At 50.1% G+C, this 18648-nt stretch overlaps 4 protein-coding genes across 4 annotated transcripts; all 4 read right to left on the reverse strand.

The window, feature by feature from the left end:
* Positions 1-4954: 4954 nt before the first annotated feature.
* On the reverse strand, positions 4955-6037 carry LOC1270498 (mitochondrial transcription rescue factor 1). Its single transcript, XM_309200.4, has one exon. It carries the CDS (start codon positions 5830-5832, stop codon positions 5152-5154), a length of 681 nt encoding a protein of 226 aa, XP_309200.3. The 5' UTR covers positions 5833-6037; the 3' UTR covers positions 4955-5151.
* A 92-nt stretch (positions 6038-6129) lies between these two features.
* LOC5666835 (transmembrane protein 135) lies at positions 6130-7840 on the reverse strand. Its single transcript, XM_001688120.3, has 4 exons — positions 7607-7840; positions 7379-7509; positions 7145-7268; positions 6130-7053 (listed from the first exon to the last, which is right to left on the reverse strand). The coding sequence occupies exons 1-4, from the start codon at positions 7838-7840 to the stop codon at positions 6229-6231; spliced, it is 1314 nt and encodes a 437-aa protein (XP_001688172.3). The 3' UTR covers positions 6130-6228.
* Positions 7841-7897: 57 nt separating this feature from the next.
* On the reverse strand, positions 7898-9506 carry LOC3289810 (uncharacterized). Its single transcript, XM_061644017.1, has 5 exons — positions 9351-9506; positions 9136-9266; positions 8688-9045; positions 8308-8616; positions 7898-8244 (listed from the first exon to the last, which is right to left on the reverse strand). Exons 1-5 carry the CDS (start codon positions 9504-9506, stop codon positions 7993-7995), a joined length of 1206 nt encoding a protein of 401 aa, XP_061500001.1. The 3' UTR covers positions 7898-7992.
* Positions 9507-9914: 408 nt separating this feature from the next.
* Positions 9915-11876, reverse strand: LOC11175780 (uncharacterized). The gene is made up of 5 exons (XM_003437121.2): positions 11257-11876; positions 10736-11173; positions 10407-10547; positions 10141-10325; positions 9915-10056 (listed from the first exon to the last, which is right to left on the reverse strand). Exons 1-5 carry the CDS (start codon positions 11671-11673, stop codon positions 10005-10007), a joined length of 1233 nt encoding a protein of 410 aa, XP_003437169.2. The 5' UTR covers positions 11674-11876; the 3' UTR covers positions 9915-10004.
* Between the last annotated feature and the right edge of the window lie 6772 nt (positions 11877-18648).

Genomic DNA, 18648 nt, shown 5'->3' on the forward strand with positions numbered 1-18648 from the left:
ATAGGCCTGCCTCGGCGAGTCTTATTTCTCCGGCGTGTTTTCCAATCCGCGATCCATTCGTTATAGTTCCGTTGAAGAGGTGAAAGTAAGAGCCCATCCATCATGAGCAAGTTGCTACTTTGTGTGCTGCTGTGCGTTCCGCTTGTGGCGGAGGTTAGTGTAGGCGAACCCGTCGCAGACGATGACGCTGCCGGCCGGCTCTATCCGGTCGACTGTGTGGTGCCGAGCTGCCTGACCGAGCTGGACCGTGCCACGGTGTGGCCGTTCGAGGATCCGAACTTTTTCCTGCGCTGCGAGCCGACCGGCACACCGTGGGAGTTGGTACGCCACCCGTGCTCCGGACGACGGCTGTTCCATTTCGCCCGTCAGCGCTGCACCGCCCCGCTCGATTGGGAGGTACCGTGCGGGGGCACGGTCAACCCGGGACCGCTGGAACCGTGCCCGGAGGTGAGCTGCGCGACCGAGGCCGATCTGGGCCGGCTGTGGCCGACCGAGGAACCGCCCTCCTTTCTGCAGTGCATTCCGCAGGCGACCGGTGGGATTGCGCCCGTGCTGCAGCACTGTCCGTACGGGACCCTGTTTAGCATGCGGCATCAGGCATGCATAACCGTGTTCCGCTGGGAGGCGGAATGTACGTTCGAGGGTGAGCTGACACCCGGGCCGACCGGTGGCGAGCCAACGACGACGGAAATGATCACCACCACGACGCAAATCGTAACGCAGCCGCCACCGACCAGCACCACCGTGCCGGGGTGGACACTTTGCCAGCGACCGCTGTGCGAGCGGGAAGACCCGGTCCTGTATCCGCATGCCAGCCCGTCCTACTTCTGGCAGTGCGTACCGCAACCGAACGGATTCTGGGAGGCGCAGATGAGACCGTGCGCCGCCGGCACGTTCTTCCACTACGGCTTGCAGCAGTGCGTCTTTCCGGCCGATTGGGTCAATTTCTGCGGGGACGGGGCAGCCTAAGCGGGGGGAAAAGATAGCGAGGACACACCGTAACCGGAGGCGCAAAACAAGATAAGGGGAAGCTTGCACGGTCGTGCAATCATTTCCGGCAATTGACCGTTTTATAGACCGTGCCCGGCGACTATAAAAGGGTGTCTCGCTCGCTTTATAGTATTACTAGCCTCTGGACCGGTTCATGTCAACCCGATCAAATAAAACGAACTAAAAGCAAAACAACGCAACCTATCAACATTCGCGAACGTTACAATCAACTGAAACGCAGGCACGTTTGGTGTAGTGTTGGGTAAATATGAATCAGATCTCGAAAGATTCATGAATATGATTTAGATCTCGCAAGATTCAATGAATTCGTACAGCTTGAGCCTTTTATTATTCTTCTTCTTGGCGTAACAACCTACGGGGTCAGGCCAGTCTATAAGGCTTTCGAGACGTCTAGGCAATTCCACGCAGCCGGATAGTTTGTTTTGCTACGAGTAGACGGTCCATGCGTGGCTTGAACACAGGACGGGCATGTTGTAGGTGGGAATTATAAAATTCAATATTTTGAAAATCATACATTTTTATTCAAAAATATTCATAAATCCCTGGAGATATATGAGCTTTAATGGATTTATGAATCATTTTAGATATCAGAATCTTTGGAGATTCGTGTATAGTTCGAGATTCAATAATCCTTGGAGATTCAGGAATATTTAGAGATCCATGAATCCTTGGAGATCCATGCAGGGTGGCGACTCAAATCAGGATTTTAAATTTACGGTTTTTTCCCGGGGTTTTCCGATTTTTTTTTTATTTTTCTTTTTCACTATGCTTCTGTCTGTCGGTTTTATCGATACTTAAATTCCAAATTATTATGTCATTACGGGAAAGGTGGACACTTTACGGCGGTCATTACGGGAAAGGTCATAAAAACTGGATAAAAGTTATTAGTGAATTATTCAACAATATAATTTCCAATCTGGAGGTGTGAAAACACATTTAAGAACCATTTTTGACATGATTTCTATCAAATTTGTACAAACAAATTTTCAATCATGCTCTTGTTTGTGGATCTAATTTGGCTATTATGGATCTTAAGCTATTTAAATATGCATTCTTCTCTGCATTTTCTGAAGTTTTATATGAGCTAACAACTGATGAAACAACGAATAGTAAAGCAAAGCTTTACAAATATTGCTTTTTGGTGCTTTAGCATCATGACACTAACGTGTAAAGACTTTACCCCGTGGCAAAGATATTTTTCATCTGCTATCAATTGTTGATTAACAGATATCATCACACAACCTTAAAAAAGGGTAACCGGAAGTCATGGACCAACCAGCCACTGGAGAAAGCATAGAAATCTGCGAAGAACGGATTTCCTGTTAAACAGTAGCCATGCATTATGCTGTTACTCGCACGACGCTGATGATGCATCTCACGAATAGATACAGGACATTTCAGTGGGTTTCTTAATTTTGGGACACTTTCTTGAATATGTTTTACGGGAAGTGTACTTTATGTGATAATAAAACAAAGGAGCAACGATCGAACTGTAGAAGCGATAGTGGGAACACAGTCACCCGTGCGGAATGAAGGTAGAGACCCGAAACCAAAATGCAAAATGCCAATGTACATCCTTAAAATTGCTAAAAGGGACAAAAATTATCAGCTATTTTAAAAAATTGGGATCGCCCACTAAATCCACCGTTAAATTCGACACGACCGCAACTTCACGAGAGATGAAAAACAAAAGACGAGTGGAAGGTAGAACGAATAGGCACACCATACCCGAAATGTGCAAGAACCGATATCAGTGCACGTAAGTATTGCACCAGTGCGAATGAGTAGTATAGTACATATATTGCGTACCAAATGTGAGAAACGGAAAATGTTACTCTTAAACATCGGTGTGATGTTGCTGGCCTGTGCTAAGTTGGGAACAATATACGAAACATCCCATTAATTGAAAATGCACTTAGTACGATGGTAAACATTGATAGCAAAAGTTAGTGATAATTTCCCGTTTGTTTTTTGGAGAATTTCCCGGTTTTTCCCGGGTTTTCCCGGAAAAATAAAATTCCCGGCTAATTCCCGGTTGAGTGGCCATCCTGTTCATGTATCTTTCGTGATACGTGAATACTTGCAGATTAATGCATCTTTGAACATTTTTGAATCTTTGAAGATTCGACACGAGATTCGAATCACTCGTCACTGAAGATTCATATGAATGAATCTCAACGAAAGTTTCATGAAACCCAACACTATGTAGCATATCTGCTATACAGAACATATTGTAATACACACTATCAGCCATAGACACATAGTAACACACTTTGGAAAGCCAAGCCACACCATTGTAACACATTCATTATAACACATTCAGTAAATCAGATCATACCATACACATCCGGAAGAGCTCAGGCCACACCGTTCATATAAAAACAACACACACTTAACAGAACCAACCGAAACGTACAACATAAGCAGGAACAGTTTATGCTTTATAACCCAAAGCAGGAACAGTAGAAGCATTAAACCCAAAACAAACGTAACTAGCTTAGTGAAAACAATAACTTTCCAACATACAACCCGGAACCAAATGTGAGAAACCCTTAACTTCATTTGAGTATAAATAAAACCAACTCCGATCTTGGCAAGTCAGATTCGTTCGGACTGTCAGGATAGGACTATGCCCATCCTACATCTATCGAGTTCTCATTTAAAGAGTTTAGTTATATCCCCCTACCCAAGGTAAGGCCTCTAAGCTCCAACGTTTCCAGTAAGGGAAACCTCCTAAAGGTTTCTATGATCGCCTGGACGATCAAGTGTCGAACGTTCGCTTCGAAACAGTATCCACCTCAGTTTTACTTAATTCGGCAAACGATGACGAAGGCCACCCTGACCAACGCGAGTTCAAAGTTAGGGGAAAGCGGGGCAAAATGGGCATGTTAAGCAGTTTACTGAATATTCCTTTGAATATGCCAAAAAACACAATTTTTCTTTCATTATTGTATGCCTCCACCATTTATCTATGGATTAAAATTGCCACATAGAATGAAAACAACTTAAAAACAATAAAATAATGTAAAATAAAAGTTGATGTTTTACGAGAAGCTATTTTGACACACGGGGTAAAATGGGCATAGCCCTGGGGCAAAATGGGCATATGTAAACAAACTGTGAAACGTCAAAACACTGGGGCAATATGGGCCACAACAACTGCGCTTAGGTAATGGTCTATGCTTTTGCGCACGTTTCGTGAAATGTATTTTTCGTTCTTTCTTTTGATTTGCTGGTCAGAAAAGCCCTTAAAATTCTTCCAAAAATATGTTATCAAAATTATAACAGTTTTTACACGTTTAAATCTACAAAATCGAATGTTTTGAAGCTGTGCCTGTTATCATTATTGAGGCGACAAATACAACACCATAGCCTCACCAAGCGCCGTATGTCAAAAGCATCTGCCCATTTTGCCCCAAGAGTAACTGCCCATTTTGCCCCACGTGTAGCATTTTTGTATTTTTTGTTATATTAGTAAAAATACGAATTCAATCGCCTTGATTGCTTCAGACAAATTGTAAAGAAATATCATATCTTTAAAAATATATCATTAAAAACTTCAACGCATCCCTGTGACACACGTTTAAGCTTATTTTCGAAGTGGCAAAAATTACATCAATATGCTGCTAAACCTTATTTTGCATTTTTCTTAGTTATTTGTTATGTAAGGGTTATGAAACTTACATGGTGTTCATAGAACACTCTAATGAATACATTTTGAGCATTGGAAAGTATCTTTGTAGTCAAATAATGCTTAAATAGAGGGTGCCCATTTTGCCCCACATGCCCATTTTGCCCCGCTTTCCCCTACTACATGGCAACCGTCCCAAAATCGAACATACCGTGACTATCTCAAAACATACCACATGGCGACCGTAACAGTCATCAAACATATTACAACTAGTTTGGTGTTTTCCGAAAAAAAAGAAAGAAAAATAATATCTACCCAATGTAAAAAATTGTTTATCGATGCAAACCTTTCGTTTAACCTATCAATACATATGTATATTCGCGTTCCGTTACTCACAAGCGCTTCTTTTCGCCTCTTCTGGTTCAGCTAATCCCTACCTGTTGTCCGTCTGAAGTCCTTAAGGGACCGATTCGCTCGCATGCCTACTCTAACTACACCACCATCGCGCCCTATCTGTCCTGTCCCTCGCCGTACGATCCGTGCTCTTTGTAGTTTTCGATCACCAGCGACTTGTGGCGCCGCAGCGTCACGGACAGGTTCTCGGTGCGGGGCGTCACCGCCACTATCTCCACCCGCGACACGACCAGATGGTCCGGGTTGGCGGGGCTCGGACCGCGCACCACATCGATCTCGTCGTCCACCTCGAGCTGGGCGCTCTTCTTCAGCAGCCGCTTCCCGTTCACCCGTATCTTGCTGTCGTAGAAGAGGGCTTCCACTTTGTTCCGGGCGATGCCGAGCCCGGCCTTGAGCAGCAGATCCGCCCGCATCGAGTTGACGGTGACGCGCACCGTGCGCGTGTGCTTGTCCCCGAGCAGCTCCTCGTACTCGTCCTCCCTGCCGGCCAGCTCGTCCTCTGCCTCCTCCTCCAGATCGTAGGAGGCCGCCGGCTGCTGTTTGCCGGACCGTTTGCCCGACTTTGCGCGCGCCGGTTGATGGTGCTGGTTGTGTAACGCGGTTGGTAGCAGCAGCTGCACCGTCGGTCGGTTGAGAGGCGTCCAGCAGTGCAGCTGTTGTTGATGGGGTACAATGGCCGGCCGTACCGGGCCGGCTCGAACCGCGCACAGGCCCGCCCGGACGAGCGCGAACGTGTCCGGGCCGAGGAAACGTCGCGGGCGTAAAATAAACGACATTTTGCTTCCCCCGTGCACCAAAACCGATCTGCAGCGGTGTTTGTAGCGTGTGTGACTGTTTTGTTTTGATTTGTTCGGCCTTTGACAACAAACCTGTCAAACTGACTCGAGCGAGGAAGCTTACCGCTTTTGCTCGCAGGTGGCGCTGTCGACTGCGAAAGCCCGCGCGGACCAAAGCTTCCTTTTTCCGCGAGCTTCCCCGTTTCAGAGCTTTTGTGAGCGGATAGCGTTACGCAGCGTTATGCGTTAGCGTTACTTTATCGAGATTGAAATTCAAATTTACGTTGGATGCGAATATTAGATAGAAAAAGTGTTAAATATTTCCTTCACCGCACTTCCTAACAAAGGCACAAAGAGCATTTGATACATAGCATTACACGAAAGAAAAAGCAGTTGTTACAATACCTCGGCAAACCACGCGGCAATGCGCCGTTTCATGTTGAGCGTGAGGTCGGTGGAGCATACGTCCATCGCTTTCTGGTGGAAGACGGGCGATACGCGCGGATAGAAGGCGTACACGTGCCCCAAATAGCCGAATGAAAACATCTGCACCAGGCGCAGCATGGGCAGCCGGTGCGCCCGTCGGAGCAGCCGAGCCGTGAAGCATCCGTCGTCGTCGTCGTTGTCGTCCCCATCCGCTGCCTTTGTTCCGCAGTACTCCCACCCCATCTCGATCGCTTTCGTCAGCCCGAGCGTGTAGATCTGGTAGGTGGGATAGAGCCAGTAGGGAATGCCGGCCAGAAATCCGGCCATTGCCGCATGCACCACCCGCTCTCGGCCGTACCGGCGCGCGCACAAACAGCAGACCGACCGGAAGATGCCGACGTAGCAGGCCAGAAACAGTCCAAGCTTCAGGTTGCAGGCGGCACGGAATTCGGCCCCGAACAGGGCCATCGGTCGGGTCGCGAGCAGGCTCCACTTGCGCAGTACGGCACGGCCCGCCTCCAGGATGAGGCCCACCATGCCGTACTTTAGCACGCCGTCGATAAGGTGCTGGCCGCAGCGGCCCGCATGGCTGCAGCCGGCCGATCCCGCTTGGGTGGAGTTTGGGGGCGCCTCCGGGTTGGGGTTGACGAGCCAGAACTGCTTCACGCGCCCGCTGCGCAGACAGGCCAGTATGAGCGCACTGAACGCCATGAAGGTAAGCGTGCCGAGCGGCTTCGAGCGGCGCGCGTACTGGATGGCGGGGGCGGTACTCTTCCGCACCGCAGCTTCCAAACTCTGCAAGAAAGGGCGGAAGAGGGGTGGGAGATGGAGAGAAAACCATGAAGAGGGGTGGCAGCGGCAAATCCAAAGACCAAACGGGCTTTACCATGTTAAAAAAGGTGATCGCTTGCAGGCGGAGCAGCGGCTTGGGCAGGGGTGGACCGATCGCGACGCCCAGCAGACATGGCCAGAACATGACGCACCAGTAGTTGAGCCTGCCGAGCAGATTGCTGCATTGGGTAGAAAGGCGAGAAAGAAAGAGAGAGAGAGAGCGAGAGAGACTCACATTGAGTACACGCTTTCCCTTCCTAGCCAGTCGCGCAAGTCTAACCACACTCACTGTAGCGCACATTGGGCGGAAAGGGACAGGGCGGCCTGTACGTAGGTGCAGAGCGAAATGTACACATACTGGAGCGTGTGCTCGAGCAGATACCGGGCGGTAACGTCGTTCAGCTTCACTAGCGGCGGTAGCTTGAGGCACGGTTGGGATGCGAAAGAAACAAACGGATCAGAACAGCACGGACAGCGACGACTACCAACAGCGAGAACAACTAGAAGCAGAGCGTACCACCAGCAGCGGCACGTACAGCTTGAAGCTGCCCGGCATTATCGTCCGCCAGAAGTGCACATTGTACCGGCGGCAGCTGGCGAACTGTGGATGCCAAAGGTCGCGGCAGGTCCGGCCGGCCGCAACACGATCGAACACCAGCTTACTAGACGACACCATACCGTTCACTGAACGGCCGACCGTGCGTTTCGGGTGCCTTTTGGGACAGCTTAGAACCGTGCGCATAACACACATACACTCTCACACAGGTCCGAAGAACAACAGAATCAAAAAAGAACGCGACACCAACACTAAGGTGCGATAGCGCGGGTTTATTGGCACCAGGTGTGTTTGTGTATGTGAGTGTGTGTGTGTGTGAAAATTCGGGCCCCAGCGGTCCCAGAACATCAGCAGGCGCTCCACGAATGTTCGAGCATCCAGGAGACGAGCCGGCGCTTGATCCGCTCGACCCGGAAGTCGGAGCAGTAGTTGACGCACTTCGAGTTGAACGGTGGCGACAGATGGGAGTGGAAGACCAGGGCGTGGTACATGTAGCCGATCGAGCACATGTGCACCAGCCGGAGGACGGGGAGGCGCTGGAGCAGCTCCATCCAGCGCGGCTTCACAGCGACCGTATTGAGGTGATGCTCCCAGGACATCTGCAAGAGGCAAGAGGCGACGGTAAGTGTGGATGTGGGCGGAGATGGCAAGCGCGAGCTGACCTCAAGAAATTTGGTAAATCCAAGCGTAAAGATCTGATACTTTGGGTAGAGCAGGTAGGCGGCGCCGCTGAGCAGGCCGGCGAGCCAAGCATGTCCGGGACGCTCCCGGCCGGTGGAATGGGCCAACCAGCAGCTGATGCTGCGGAAGCTTCCGACGTAGGCTGCCAGAAAGAGGGGCAGCGCTGGGCCGATGGCTTGCCGGAGCTCGCGGGCAAATCGGGCAGGCTCTCCGTAAATCAGGGAGGCTTTCGAGACAAACGCACGGGCAGCTTCGATGGTAAAGCCTACGAGTGCGTACTTCCAAACGCCCTGCAGAGAGAGATAGAGGAAGCCATTACCCGTAGACACATCAAACGTGTTCATGGAGGCACCACACTCACATCCAAAATATATGCTTGGCACGATGCCCCGTGCAGACAGGGTGCGGGAGTCGGTTTGCCATCTTCCGGAGCCGTTGCCGGGTACATGATCCAGAACTGGTTGACGGTTTTCGCCCGCAGCACGTCCATAATCTTGGCACTGAATAGCATGAAGCAAATCGTTGCCCCATGTTTCGACTGGCGTAGTAGCTGCAGGCACCGGAGCCTGCTCTTCTTGATCATAACCTCCAGCATCATGTTGAAGTAGGTGATGCCCTGCAGGCGCAGATGGACGTGCGGCAGCTTGGGCACGAGGGCAGCACTTACCAAACCCGGCACGCCCATCAGACAGTAGTAGTGCAGCCGGCCGAACACTTTACTATTTGGGAGAGCAGGAGGTGATCGTCAGTGGGAATGAATAAAGCGTGGCATATAGACACGGAGGCAAAGAAAAAGGAAGCGATCCTACTAGAGTAAGCACTGCAGCGTCAACCCACTGATGGCCTGGATGTACGTTTTGAACGAAATTGACGCGTAGCCCAGGATATGATTGAACCAATACTCTGCCGTGTAGCCGCCTCCCTTAACCAGCGGCGGTATCTGCGTGTTTGAGTGTGAAAGGATGCTTTGATTGTAGTGTACTGTTTTGATTGGCGATGGTGCTGCCTTCACGGCTCCACTTACCACCAGCAGCGTGAGGTATAGCTTGTAGCTACCGGGCAGGAGCGTTTTCGTGATGCCGACGAACGACTGCCAGCAGGTCGCGTACTCGGGATGGCACAGATCGCGACAGGAGCGGCCCGCCGTCACTCGGTAGAAGCACTTGCTCAGCTCGGACATTGTTTTGCACTACGCCACGTCCTACACCATCGACTTGGTACGTCTAAATGTGGCGTTTGTTTGCTTCGTTCAGCCGGGCGATGGTGCTTGCAAATTATGCACACCGTCGAACGAAAGGTCATTGACATGGAGCCGCGCAATGCTTGGGACAGGCCGGTTTCCGTCACACGATCGTAGCGGTGGCAGCAACAGTGGCCCTCTGTTGGCGCATTGGTACCGAACTCGACACACAGATGACACTAGTATGCTCGAACTCAGCACGGATCTAACGTTTCTTTGGTTGAAATCAGGTAATTAGCTGTACAACACCTTAGCAAACAATATCACTCGCATTACGGAGGCTTCATAACAACGAATAGTAAAATCTTCCCTTCCTTAGCACAGCTAGCTTTAAACCATTGATGTAATATTAACACTTATATAGAAAACTACGTAGAACAGTTGAGAATAGGGAGACGGGGATAAGAACATGGTAGGAACCAATGCGTCGTCGGCGACTCAATGTGGGGCAAGATATCGGGCAGCAAAGTTTTCTGATGCAGTTCGAGAGCTAGAATAGACGAGAGCAAGCAAATTGAAAGGTCAACAAAAGTCCATGAAGCAGACTTCAAAGATTCTAAGCCGGCACACTCACGCATAATTCGAGCATATGTCGATAAACTTGTGGGCAAATTTGGACATGGCCCATGGGTAATAGGCACGGGAGTACGTAACGTAGCACATGGAGGCGATCCACACGAGCGAGGAAAAGGAGATACGATCGAGTCGTTGTACCAGCGCAACCTTGGCGTACTTCTCCGCCAAAAAGTTCCAGTGTGTCTGGGAGGAAGAAAACAAGACCGTTTCTTAGAACGATTCCCAGAGAGAGCATAGGCTCTGAGGACTTCATGCAATGCTTACCTGCGTCAGTGCACAGACAGCTAGGTTGAAGATGTTGTAACTCGGATACACGCCGTACCAGCAGCCACTGGCGAAACCGGCCACGGTGCTATCATACTCCTTCACCTGCTGTCGGTGCCTTGCCAGCAGACACGATACCAGCTGTGCAAAAACAAAAAAAGCAAATCAAAATGCAATAAACTTAGCTGCCATCAAGAGGGACTTGCGCAGTAGAGCAGTGCGCAACTCACTTTACGTGAGTGGGTCATCCATTAGTTGCCCTTGAACCGTTTTGGCGGTTTAATGTGAGCGAGAACTTCCGCGAGAGCCTCTCATTAATCAACACTTACCCGAAAAGTTCCGTTGTACAGCGTCAAGAACAGTATCAACCGGTAGCGCAGACGAAGTAGCGAGCGCATCCTTTCCGCTGGAGTCTGCTGCCACTGGCCTACCGTCACTATCAGCCGTCTTGCCAGCTCTAGAATCGCGCCAAAGGTGAAGTACGTGCGCATGCCGCTCAGTACGTAACGTGCGCAGGTAGGCTCCTGATGGAAGCAAACCCGTCGGCACGGATGTTCGTCCCCGTTAAGCTTCTGCTCGGCCGTCGCGTCGCTGCGGTTCCGTCTAATTGGCTGGATGAACCAAAACTCCGTCCGGTGGCGCGTTTTGCGTGCGTACCGTGCAATGCCAGCACTGAGCAGCATAAAGCAGACCGTCCCCATGACCCGAGACTCGCGCATCCACTCGATCACTTTGCTTTCGCGCGACTTGATCCAGCACTCGAGATTCTGTGCGTTGTGAGGTGGGACAAATTTAGAGCGGAATGACACAGTAGGCTCGCGCGAAACCCCTAAACGGCCTACCCACTTACCGCCACGAAGATGGCCTTCGCGTGGGTCGTCTGCACGTATGCGGGCATCAGAAACATGGCACAGGACCCGAGCAGCGGTGCCAGTGAGACGGAGAAGTTGTCATGGATCCGGCCCGTCGTGCGCATCATCAGACAGAACGCACCGGTCCAGCAGTTGGCGACGCACAGCGCGTTCAGCATCATGGCGGCGAACTCACGCGTCGTCTGCTCGACGCTCGCTAGCGAAGCGGCCCGTCGATGGTAGATGAGCAACAGCAGCCGGAGCACCGAGATCGGCAGGAAGAAGTGTACGTTCGACCGGACCGTACCAAGCAGGTTACGCCACGCGAACTGGCCACAGTCGACGCCCGGATGCAGTATCTCCCGGCAGGTAGCACCCGTGAGCGCCTGATCGAAGTACTTGCTAAGCGCCGACATCTCCACGGCAGACTTGAACGCTGTTGCTGCTGCTGCCGTAGGCCTGCTCGCTCACTACACTAATGGGATGGTGCGGTGTCGCACCGTACCCTGGAAGCTAACGTTTGACGGCCCCGTCTTCTGTGTGACCCCGGCTGGAGGGGTGGGGGACGAGTCTGACGATGGCCGTACTGTCGCAGAGTGGAGCAATGTCGCGAAGCAAATTCGGCCTGAACTCAACTACACCTTAGCATTAATTACCCGTCAAACCTATCGCGTGTGCGCGTGGAGTTACTACGAGCAGTTGGATTAGCGCGTATCGTTGTCTCTCTATCTCTCTCTCTCTCTCTTCCTCTTTATCTCTTTCCTTCTCTTTCTCTCTCTCTGTTTCTCCTTCTACAAATCGCAAGGGTGTAACGGAAGCGGTATAAAAAAAAGTAAACTGAAACCTCTCTCGGTCAGCTAAACACTTGGAAGTATAAATGCATGGTAATGGTAGAAAATCGGTACATCGACAATCGACAACAACCGTCCGGCAGCGCTTCTATGCGCACGGCAAGTACAAATTCTCTCCCTGCCACCGTTCCTCTCACCCGAGCTGCTGTTAAGTTAGGGGTTGTCCGGGCGAGGTCGTAACAACAACAGACACAGACGATTCACACAAACCGGTAAGCAATTTCAAATTCTCTCAAATTTAGCGATTTGTTACGATCTCCGTTGGGATGGCGTGTACGGTAACGTCAGTCGCAGTTTGATAAGACAAAACACATTCGCATGACGAAATCAATTTGCCTTTGCTTTATGGGGCTCTAGTCGTGTGGAGAGAAACGTTTAATTTGTACATTAAAGCCGTCGGTTACAAACGTGTAGTTGTACCACACCCCCAACCTCCCTGCATAAAACACAAACTCAGACAGCGTGCGGGTTTTTTTGGCGCCCAAGAATTACTTGTTTATAGAGGGCGCTTTAACGATTTTTCTGGCCTTGTAAAAGAGCGCTAGCAATCTCTTTAAATCTTCATCACACCTGTGAACTGTACCAGTGACGATTTCGATTACACACACTAGCAGACCCTTCTATCGTTGTGAGATGCCTGTGGCAAGGTAGTACAACCACGTCCAGAAACATGCATTAAACAAGGAAAAAATGAGTACTTGTGTGTCATAGACCCACACGCAAACAAAAAACAACAACAGCCTTCCAAATAACCTCGTGCCCTTGAGCGAGCGGTTAGTTTTGCCCGCGTCTGCAAAGGTGAACGTAGTGCTATTGAGTGTGTTTTTTTATATCCACCAGTGTAACTGCTGACGCTGCCAGCCGAGAGTGGTCATCTTTGTGCTTCACACGTGCGATGTGGAGAATATTTACCATTGCAAACGGCCGCTTAGGACAGCAGCGTCATAAACTGGACGCTCCTGCAAATAACACACACGGTTCGAGGCGGACGCATGATTTTTTATTCTTTTTTGTGCGTACAGACAGGTGTGTATACATCACTGTTTCGTATGCGTTGGAGATACTTTTTTGAGTCTCTTAGCGTACACAAATCGGAGCCTGGAAAAGTGTGTACCCCGTTTTGGTAGAAACGTACAATATGTAATGAACACTCAATCATGTAGGCAGCCGATTGCTGGATTACGGGTTGCACAAATGCACACACACATGGGTGTAAATCTTCCATCTTCTAAGCTACGGTAACTCAACGCCTGGCTTGGGATGATAAATGTAAACCCAGCGCAACCGCCGCCCCGCATCTCCTTAGAGTTCCAAGCAGCGCAGACGTCCCCGGGAAGTCATCGATATAGATTTGTGGCGAATTTTGGGCACAACCGGGGTGGCGCCCCGTACTAACCATCTTCGATCTGGAGGCATGCAGATATGTACCTGTGTACCTCGATCTGGAGGCATGCAGATATGCAGGGAGAAACGAGAAGCCGTTCAAATTAAGCCGTTTGAAATCGAACACAGTTGCCGTTGCCGGGCACTAATTTAAATTAGCTGTCGTCGGGCTTTCTGCCCCACCCCGTGTCATGGCGGCGGCAAACGTGGCTTTTTGATTTATGATTCATATCTGCTAAATGGATGCCCCGGTGCCTGACAAACATTCGGGTTGCTACTGATGCTGCCTGTGCCTGCCGAGCGAGTAGTCTATCGGCCACGTACCAGATCTCTCAATACCCACCAATGCCACAATACCTGGAGGGTAGAGCGAAAGAGATAAAGGGCAAGAAGCCTTCCGGGCGCGATCCAGGATTTCTGGTGAAAGGCCGTTACCGAACGCCATATCCAATTATCGTTGGCAATTTAAAGTCAGTACGTAGACCCATCTCCCCCTTTGCTTGTGGCAGTGCATTAGGCTCTGCCGAAAAGGTACACCAAAGTCGTACTGCTTTTCTTTGCCGGGCGCATGAGGGATGAGATTTCAAAAATTGATGCCATGCTAATCAAAGACAAATCTGGTAGCATCGGAGTGGTGCAAAGAACGGAGCCTCTTTTGTGATGCCGACAACCACACCGATCTAAAATAGGTACGGATGCGATCCAACCTCAGCCCTTCTCTGTACAGTGTTGGTGTGCATGCATCGGTTACTGGGATGTAATCATGTTACAAACAAATCTCACTTGCATGCAAACAAACGGCTTCTAATGAGTTTGTGTCTAGCCCCAGCCAAGCTTCTGGTCCGCCTTCAAACGCTCCAGAAGTGCGGAACCTTCGCCAGGGTCCCGCCCGGTGACTCTGTGTATTCATTTCAAATTGCTACTTTGCCCCCAAACCTTCTTCCCCCTCCTCACCACTCCCCATCGTCATCTTCAAATCCTTGGTTCAATTAGTTCAACAACTGGCTTCCATCTCCCTTCCTTTCTCTCCCTCCCTGGCTCTCTAAAACCCCCTAATTGCATGATATTCACAACCTTAGAAAACCTACTTGGCAAGAAACGAAGTACACCGTGTCGAAGGGGGAGGGGGCGATGGACTATTAATCGAAATCGTCAATCGAATTTGAGCCCGTCTTGTCCCGCGCACATTTGTCTTCATTGCATCTGCTGCTGCTACTTCCTGCTTCATCGCTTGGTCCGTGTGGCGGGGGCCTGTATGTCATGGCCGCGGAACGATAATGATGCGCGCTGCTCCCGGATCATCATCATCATTCCGGTTTTCGGCATTGGCGATAAACTCACCGATAATGTGCTCAATAAACATCCGGCCAAACGCCGAGAATTGTTGTCTGCTTGCATGTGTGTGTGTTTGTGTGTATGTGGGGAGCGAAATGTAGCGGAATCAAGTGGAAGCTAAACACGAACACCTCCCTGGAACCGGCTGGATGCATCCGGCTGCCTGGCACCGGAGCAGTTAATTACTTTGCAGCAGAAGCTACAGTCTGAGTATGTGTGCGTGTGAGTGTGTGTATGTGTGCCAAAGCATCTTCCAGGCGGTCGTGGTGGCGAACGACGGCGAACAGCCGAAGAAGATCCTGATATATGTGGAGAATATTATTCATTATGTAAACATTAATTTGATGATAAGAGTAATTTGCACTTGACAAATTATGGCTATATTTTAAGACATTAGGTTTGCGGCCCGTGCAAACGCACCGTCCGTGGGCCTGCTGCGTTTGAGGACGGTCCGTGTGCCGGGCGCGTTGCATGCTTTCAGGCGCCCGAACCGGATGACGCGCCCGGTCGAAGGAAAAGCCCCAAACTAATTCGATTACCATTATCGTTAAGTGCCTTTCTGGGGTGACGGGGGGAGCGCTAGGCGCTTCCAGGCATTTGGCCGCAATCTCGCGCACATACACACACATACACACAAGCCGAGAGCTACCGAACGGTTGATTACCGGAACCCGTGCTAGGTTTCCGGCGACTGTTTTGAATAATCATTACCGGCCAACGCCGGAGATTGGGCTTCCGATGGGGAAGGGGCGGGATGGGTGGACGGGAGTTCCTCGGAATCGGGCGCCTGCATTGATTTTCCTTCGGGCGTCCATCGATTTATCAATTTGTCCGTGTCCCAGTCGGTCCCAACCCGGCACTAAATTGCCCGTCCCACGTTAAATGGCCTCCTAAACGCCCTAGCGTTGTTGAGCGGGAAGCCCGAAGCTCAACCAGGGCATATCATAACAAACCGTCAACAAATGCCACACAATCGATGGCGCTAAACGAGTCGTAAAAGGGCGAAAAACCATCAAAATTGCTTGCTACGTTTGGGCACACTAGCAACGGTTTCCAGCATGTGTGAATGAATGAGCAAAGGAAACAAAACAAAACAAAAAAGCTAACAGGGGGCAGCAATTAACGTCACCTCGTGTCCCGCCGCGTAGACACGCAAGCTCGCACGGATGCATCATCATCCGGTTTGCAGATTGTCGAATGTAATGCCCCGAGAGAGATGCGCATCTTCGCCACCATGACGATGGCATTTCCACTGTTTGGTTTCTCCTAACGACGGTGGTGCGAAATCTTTCATATCCCAAAGGGACGCACACAGACGTGCGTAAAATCCATCGAAGTCACTGAACCCCGATCAAGCCGGAAGGATCAAATCGCGGTTGTGACACTGCCTTAGCGAAATGCCAACACACTCGGCGCAGTTTAGCCCGCCGACGGGCAAACGTTGCCTGGGCCATTGTGTCTTCAAGAATCGTTGTAAGGAGAGTGAGAAGTGGGGTCGTGTTTTTTTTTTCGCTGCTGTAGTTTTTCCTTTTCCATTAGCTTTTTCCCCTCCCTTTTGTTGTGGATTTGTGTTTGTCGCCCTAGCCGGTGCGTGCGATGCGGGTCCATTTATTCACCCCATGCCCAAACATTCGCGCCCGGGCAAGATCTTAATGTTAGGTTTATGAATTACAAATTTCCGCCTGCTAATAGGCAACGCTTCTTTCCGCTGCAAGTCCTTGGGCACCCCGCCGTTTGTATGTGTGTGTGGTTGTGCTTGTTTTATGTTTTACTATCGATTGTATTTTACTCGAAAATTCAACAAGCAGACGAATGAACAGAAGAAGGGATAAAGAGAAAGAGAACAGAAGAAAAAAAACACAACCAAAATCGTGTTCCTCCCGAAAGTGTCAAAATAAGAATGACACACAACGGAAAATGCTTCTCCCTGGGAAACGGCGCCCGCGTGTGTGTGTGTGTGTGTGTGTGTGTGTGTGTGTGTGTGTGTATGTGCACGTTTTGATCAACCAGCATCACCCGTCTGACAAGGCAAAAGGATTATAAATCTTGTCCAGAAATCGCGCTGGCGTTTGATTTTACAAGCGCCCCGTATCGGGTTTTATGGCCGCCTAGTGGTTTTTATTTTTGACGGCGCGCCGTGTAGTGGCACACACACAGACATATGCAACGTCCTGTGATATAGGACAAACTCCCGTACTAACTCGATTTCGGATGCTGTAAACCATAAAACTGCATCGACCGCGAGTGTCCGTGGAAGCAGACGGGAGCAGGAAAGGGCAGGAGTTTTGATGCAAAACCACCAAACGATTGACAGTTGAGTGTGTCGTTCGCTACACATCCAACGCGGGACCATCGTGCATGGTGCATCCGACCACGGTTAAGTATGTTTTATTGACCGCTGTGCGCTGATTGCCGATTTGTACGCCCGAGTAGCTCGGATTGGAGGCGCCATAAAATGCTGTAAAACCCCATTGCGCTTACCACAAACGCGCTATTGGACGCTTCGAACGTCGCCGGAACTATCGAACTATGGCGGTCGTGATCCGAGTAGGATCTCGCGTGTGTCATGCTAGTCAATTTCCCATACAGCTGCCTTCCTTAGCTGCATTGTTTGTGTCTGAAAAGCACTAAAACGCACTAAACCGGATTAGGATGGCCCTAGCGACATGTAGGTGAAGCTCGTAAAACGCTGAAATTGGAAGTTTGCAAACTACTCTTTACGGCCGCAGACGGGCCAAGCTTCCTTTGCGTAGTGCGGCTGCAGAGTCGTCGTAAAATGCATGCTCGCTTCAGTGCACCTTATCGACGCAGCATTTGCACTGTTCCTAAGCACCCGCTGAAATGTCTCAACTGCCAACGCCAGGTATGTTATCATACCATATCAGGTGAGACCTGATGTGGCGTTTTAATGCTGCACCCTGTCCCACCACCTTCGCATTCGGCTGCGGAACTGTAATCGATAAAAATCTTGAAACCCAGATAAAACCGTACAGATCGCTAGGCAGAGTGACAGTCTTGGGGCGCTTCAAACAGTGGCAATCGATTGCGGTTCGATCGAAGCGAATCTTGTGCCGAGAGGCAGTGGCAACGGAGCGCTCCATAGCGCCCACCGGAACCATGTGGCAAGTTCTGGAGAAACCGATAAAAATGTCAGAAGCTATAACAATTATCGATGATAATATTAACTTTTGCTTTTCCGGTGGGGATTTTTCGTTTTTACGACCATCCTTGTTACTGTCTCACGGGACCGTCGTAAAACAAAACAGGAACAAAAAAGAAATCCTTTGAAATGCCACAGCAACCAGGATTGCCGTGACACAGAAGTCAAATGGGAAAATAAACGGGCATCGCTAGGGAAGAAATTATGTCTGTGTGTGTGTGAGAGTGTGTTTGTTTTTTTCGTTGTTAACAGTATGAAACGAAGTTTGATGGTTTGCAAAAAAACTTCAGAACGAAGCAGCTCACTCTTGCTTAGTGGGTGCGTTCGGATGTTTAATTTCTCCATTGGCCTTTCTACCACGACCGGAACAAAGGATCTCCCATCTCCCCGAGCAGGGCTAATTATGCTGGCTGCTGACCTTTTGCGTGCACTCCTCTCCCTGCTCCACCCGCTTTAATTGGCGCTTTGTTGGCGCTGCTCGACCATTTTTAGTAAATGTAACAATGTTCTTTAACCGGATGGATTGCTGAATAAGGCAAGCTATGGCAAGCCGTCTGGAATTGTGCTCCGGGGCACAATGGCACTTTTGGACTCGGTACCTTGTCCTTATGTTTATTGTTATGGGTTATTAGACGTTAAAACAATTGAGCAACGGACAGTCGT

This window comes from Anopheles gambiae, chromosome X (genome assembly GCF_943734735.2).
Source record: "Anopheles gambiae chromosome X, idAnoGambNW_F1_1, whole genome shotgun sequence".
NCBI lineage: Eukaryota > Metazoa > Arthropoda > Insecta > Diptera > Culicidae > Anopheles > Anopheles gambiae.

Excerpts from the sequence above, each read along its gene's own strand:
- LOC1270498 (XM_309200.4), bottom strand. The coding sequence starts at position 5,832 with ATGTCGTTTATTTTACGCCCGCGACGTTTCCTCGGCCCGGACACGTTC.
- LOC5666835 (XM_001688120.3), bottom strand. The coding sequence starts at position 7,840 with ATGTGTGTTATGCGCACGGTTCTAAGCTGTCCCAAAAGGCACCCGAAA. Across the intron at positions 7,510-7,606 it reads TGTACGTGCCGCTGCTGGTG|CTACCGCCGCTAGTGAAGCT; the intron begins GTACGCTCTGCT and ends CCGTGCCTCAAG. Across the intron at positions 7,269-7,378 it reads TCCGCCCAATGTGCGCTACA|CAATCTGCTCGGCAGGCTCA; the intron begins GTGAGTGTGGTT and ends TACCCAATGCAG.
- LOC3289810 (XM_061644017.1), bottom strand. The coding sequence starts at position 9,506 with ATGTCCGAGCTGAGCAAGTGCTTCTACCGAGTGACGGCGGGCCGCTCC. Across the intron at positions 8,617-8,687 it reads GCCAAGCATATATTTTGGAT|GGCGTTTGGAAGTACGCACT; the intron begins GTGAGTGTGGTG and ends CTCTCTCTGCAG. Across the intron at positions 8,245-8,307 it reads GATTTACCAAATTTCTTGAG|ATGTCCTGGGAGCATCACCT; the intron begins GTCAGCTCGCGC and ends TGCCTCTTGCAG.
- LOC11175780 (XM_003437121.2), bottom strand. The coding sequence starts at position 11,673 with ATGTCGGCGCTTAGCAAGTACTTCGATCAGGCGCTCACGGGTGCTACC. Across the intron at positions 11,174-11,256 it reads CGAAGGCCATCTTCGTGGCG|AATCTCGAGTGCTGGATCAA; the intron begins GTAAGTGGGTAG and ends CACAACGCACAG. Across the intron at positions 10,057-10,140 it reads GACATATGCTCGAATTATGC|CTCTCGAACTGCATCAGAAA; the intron begins GTGAGTGTGCCG and ends CGTCTATTCTAG.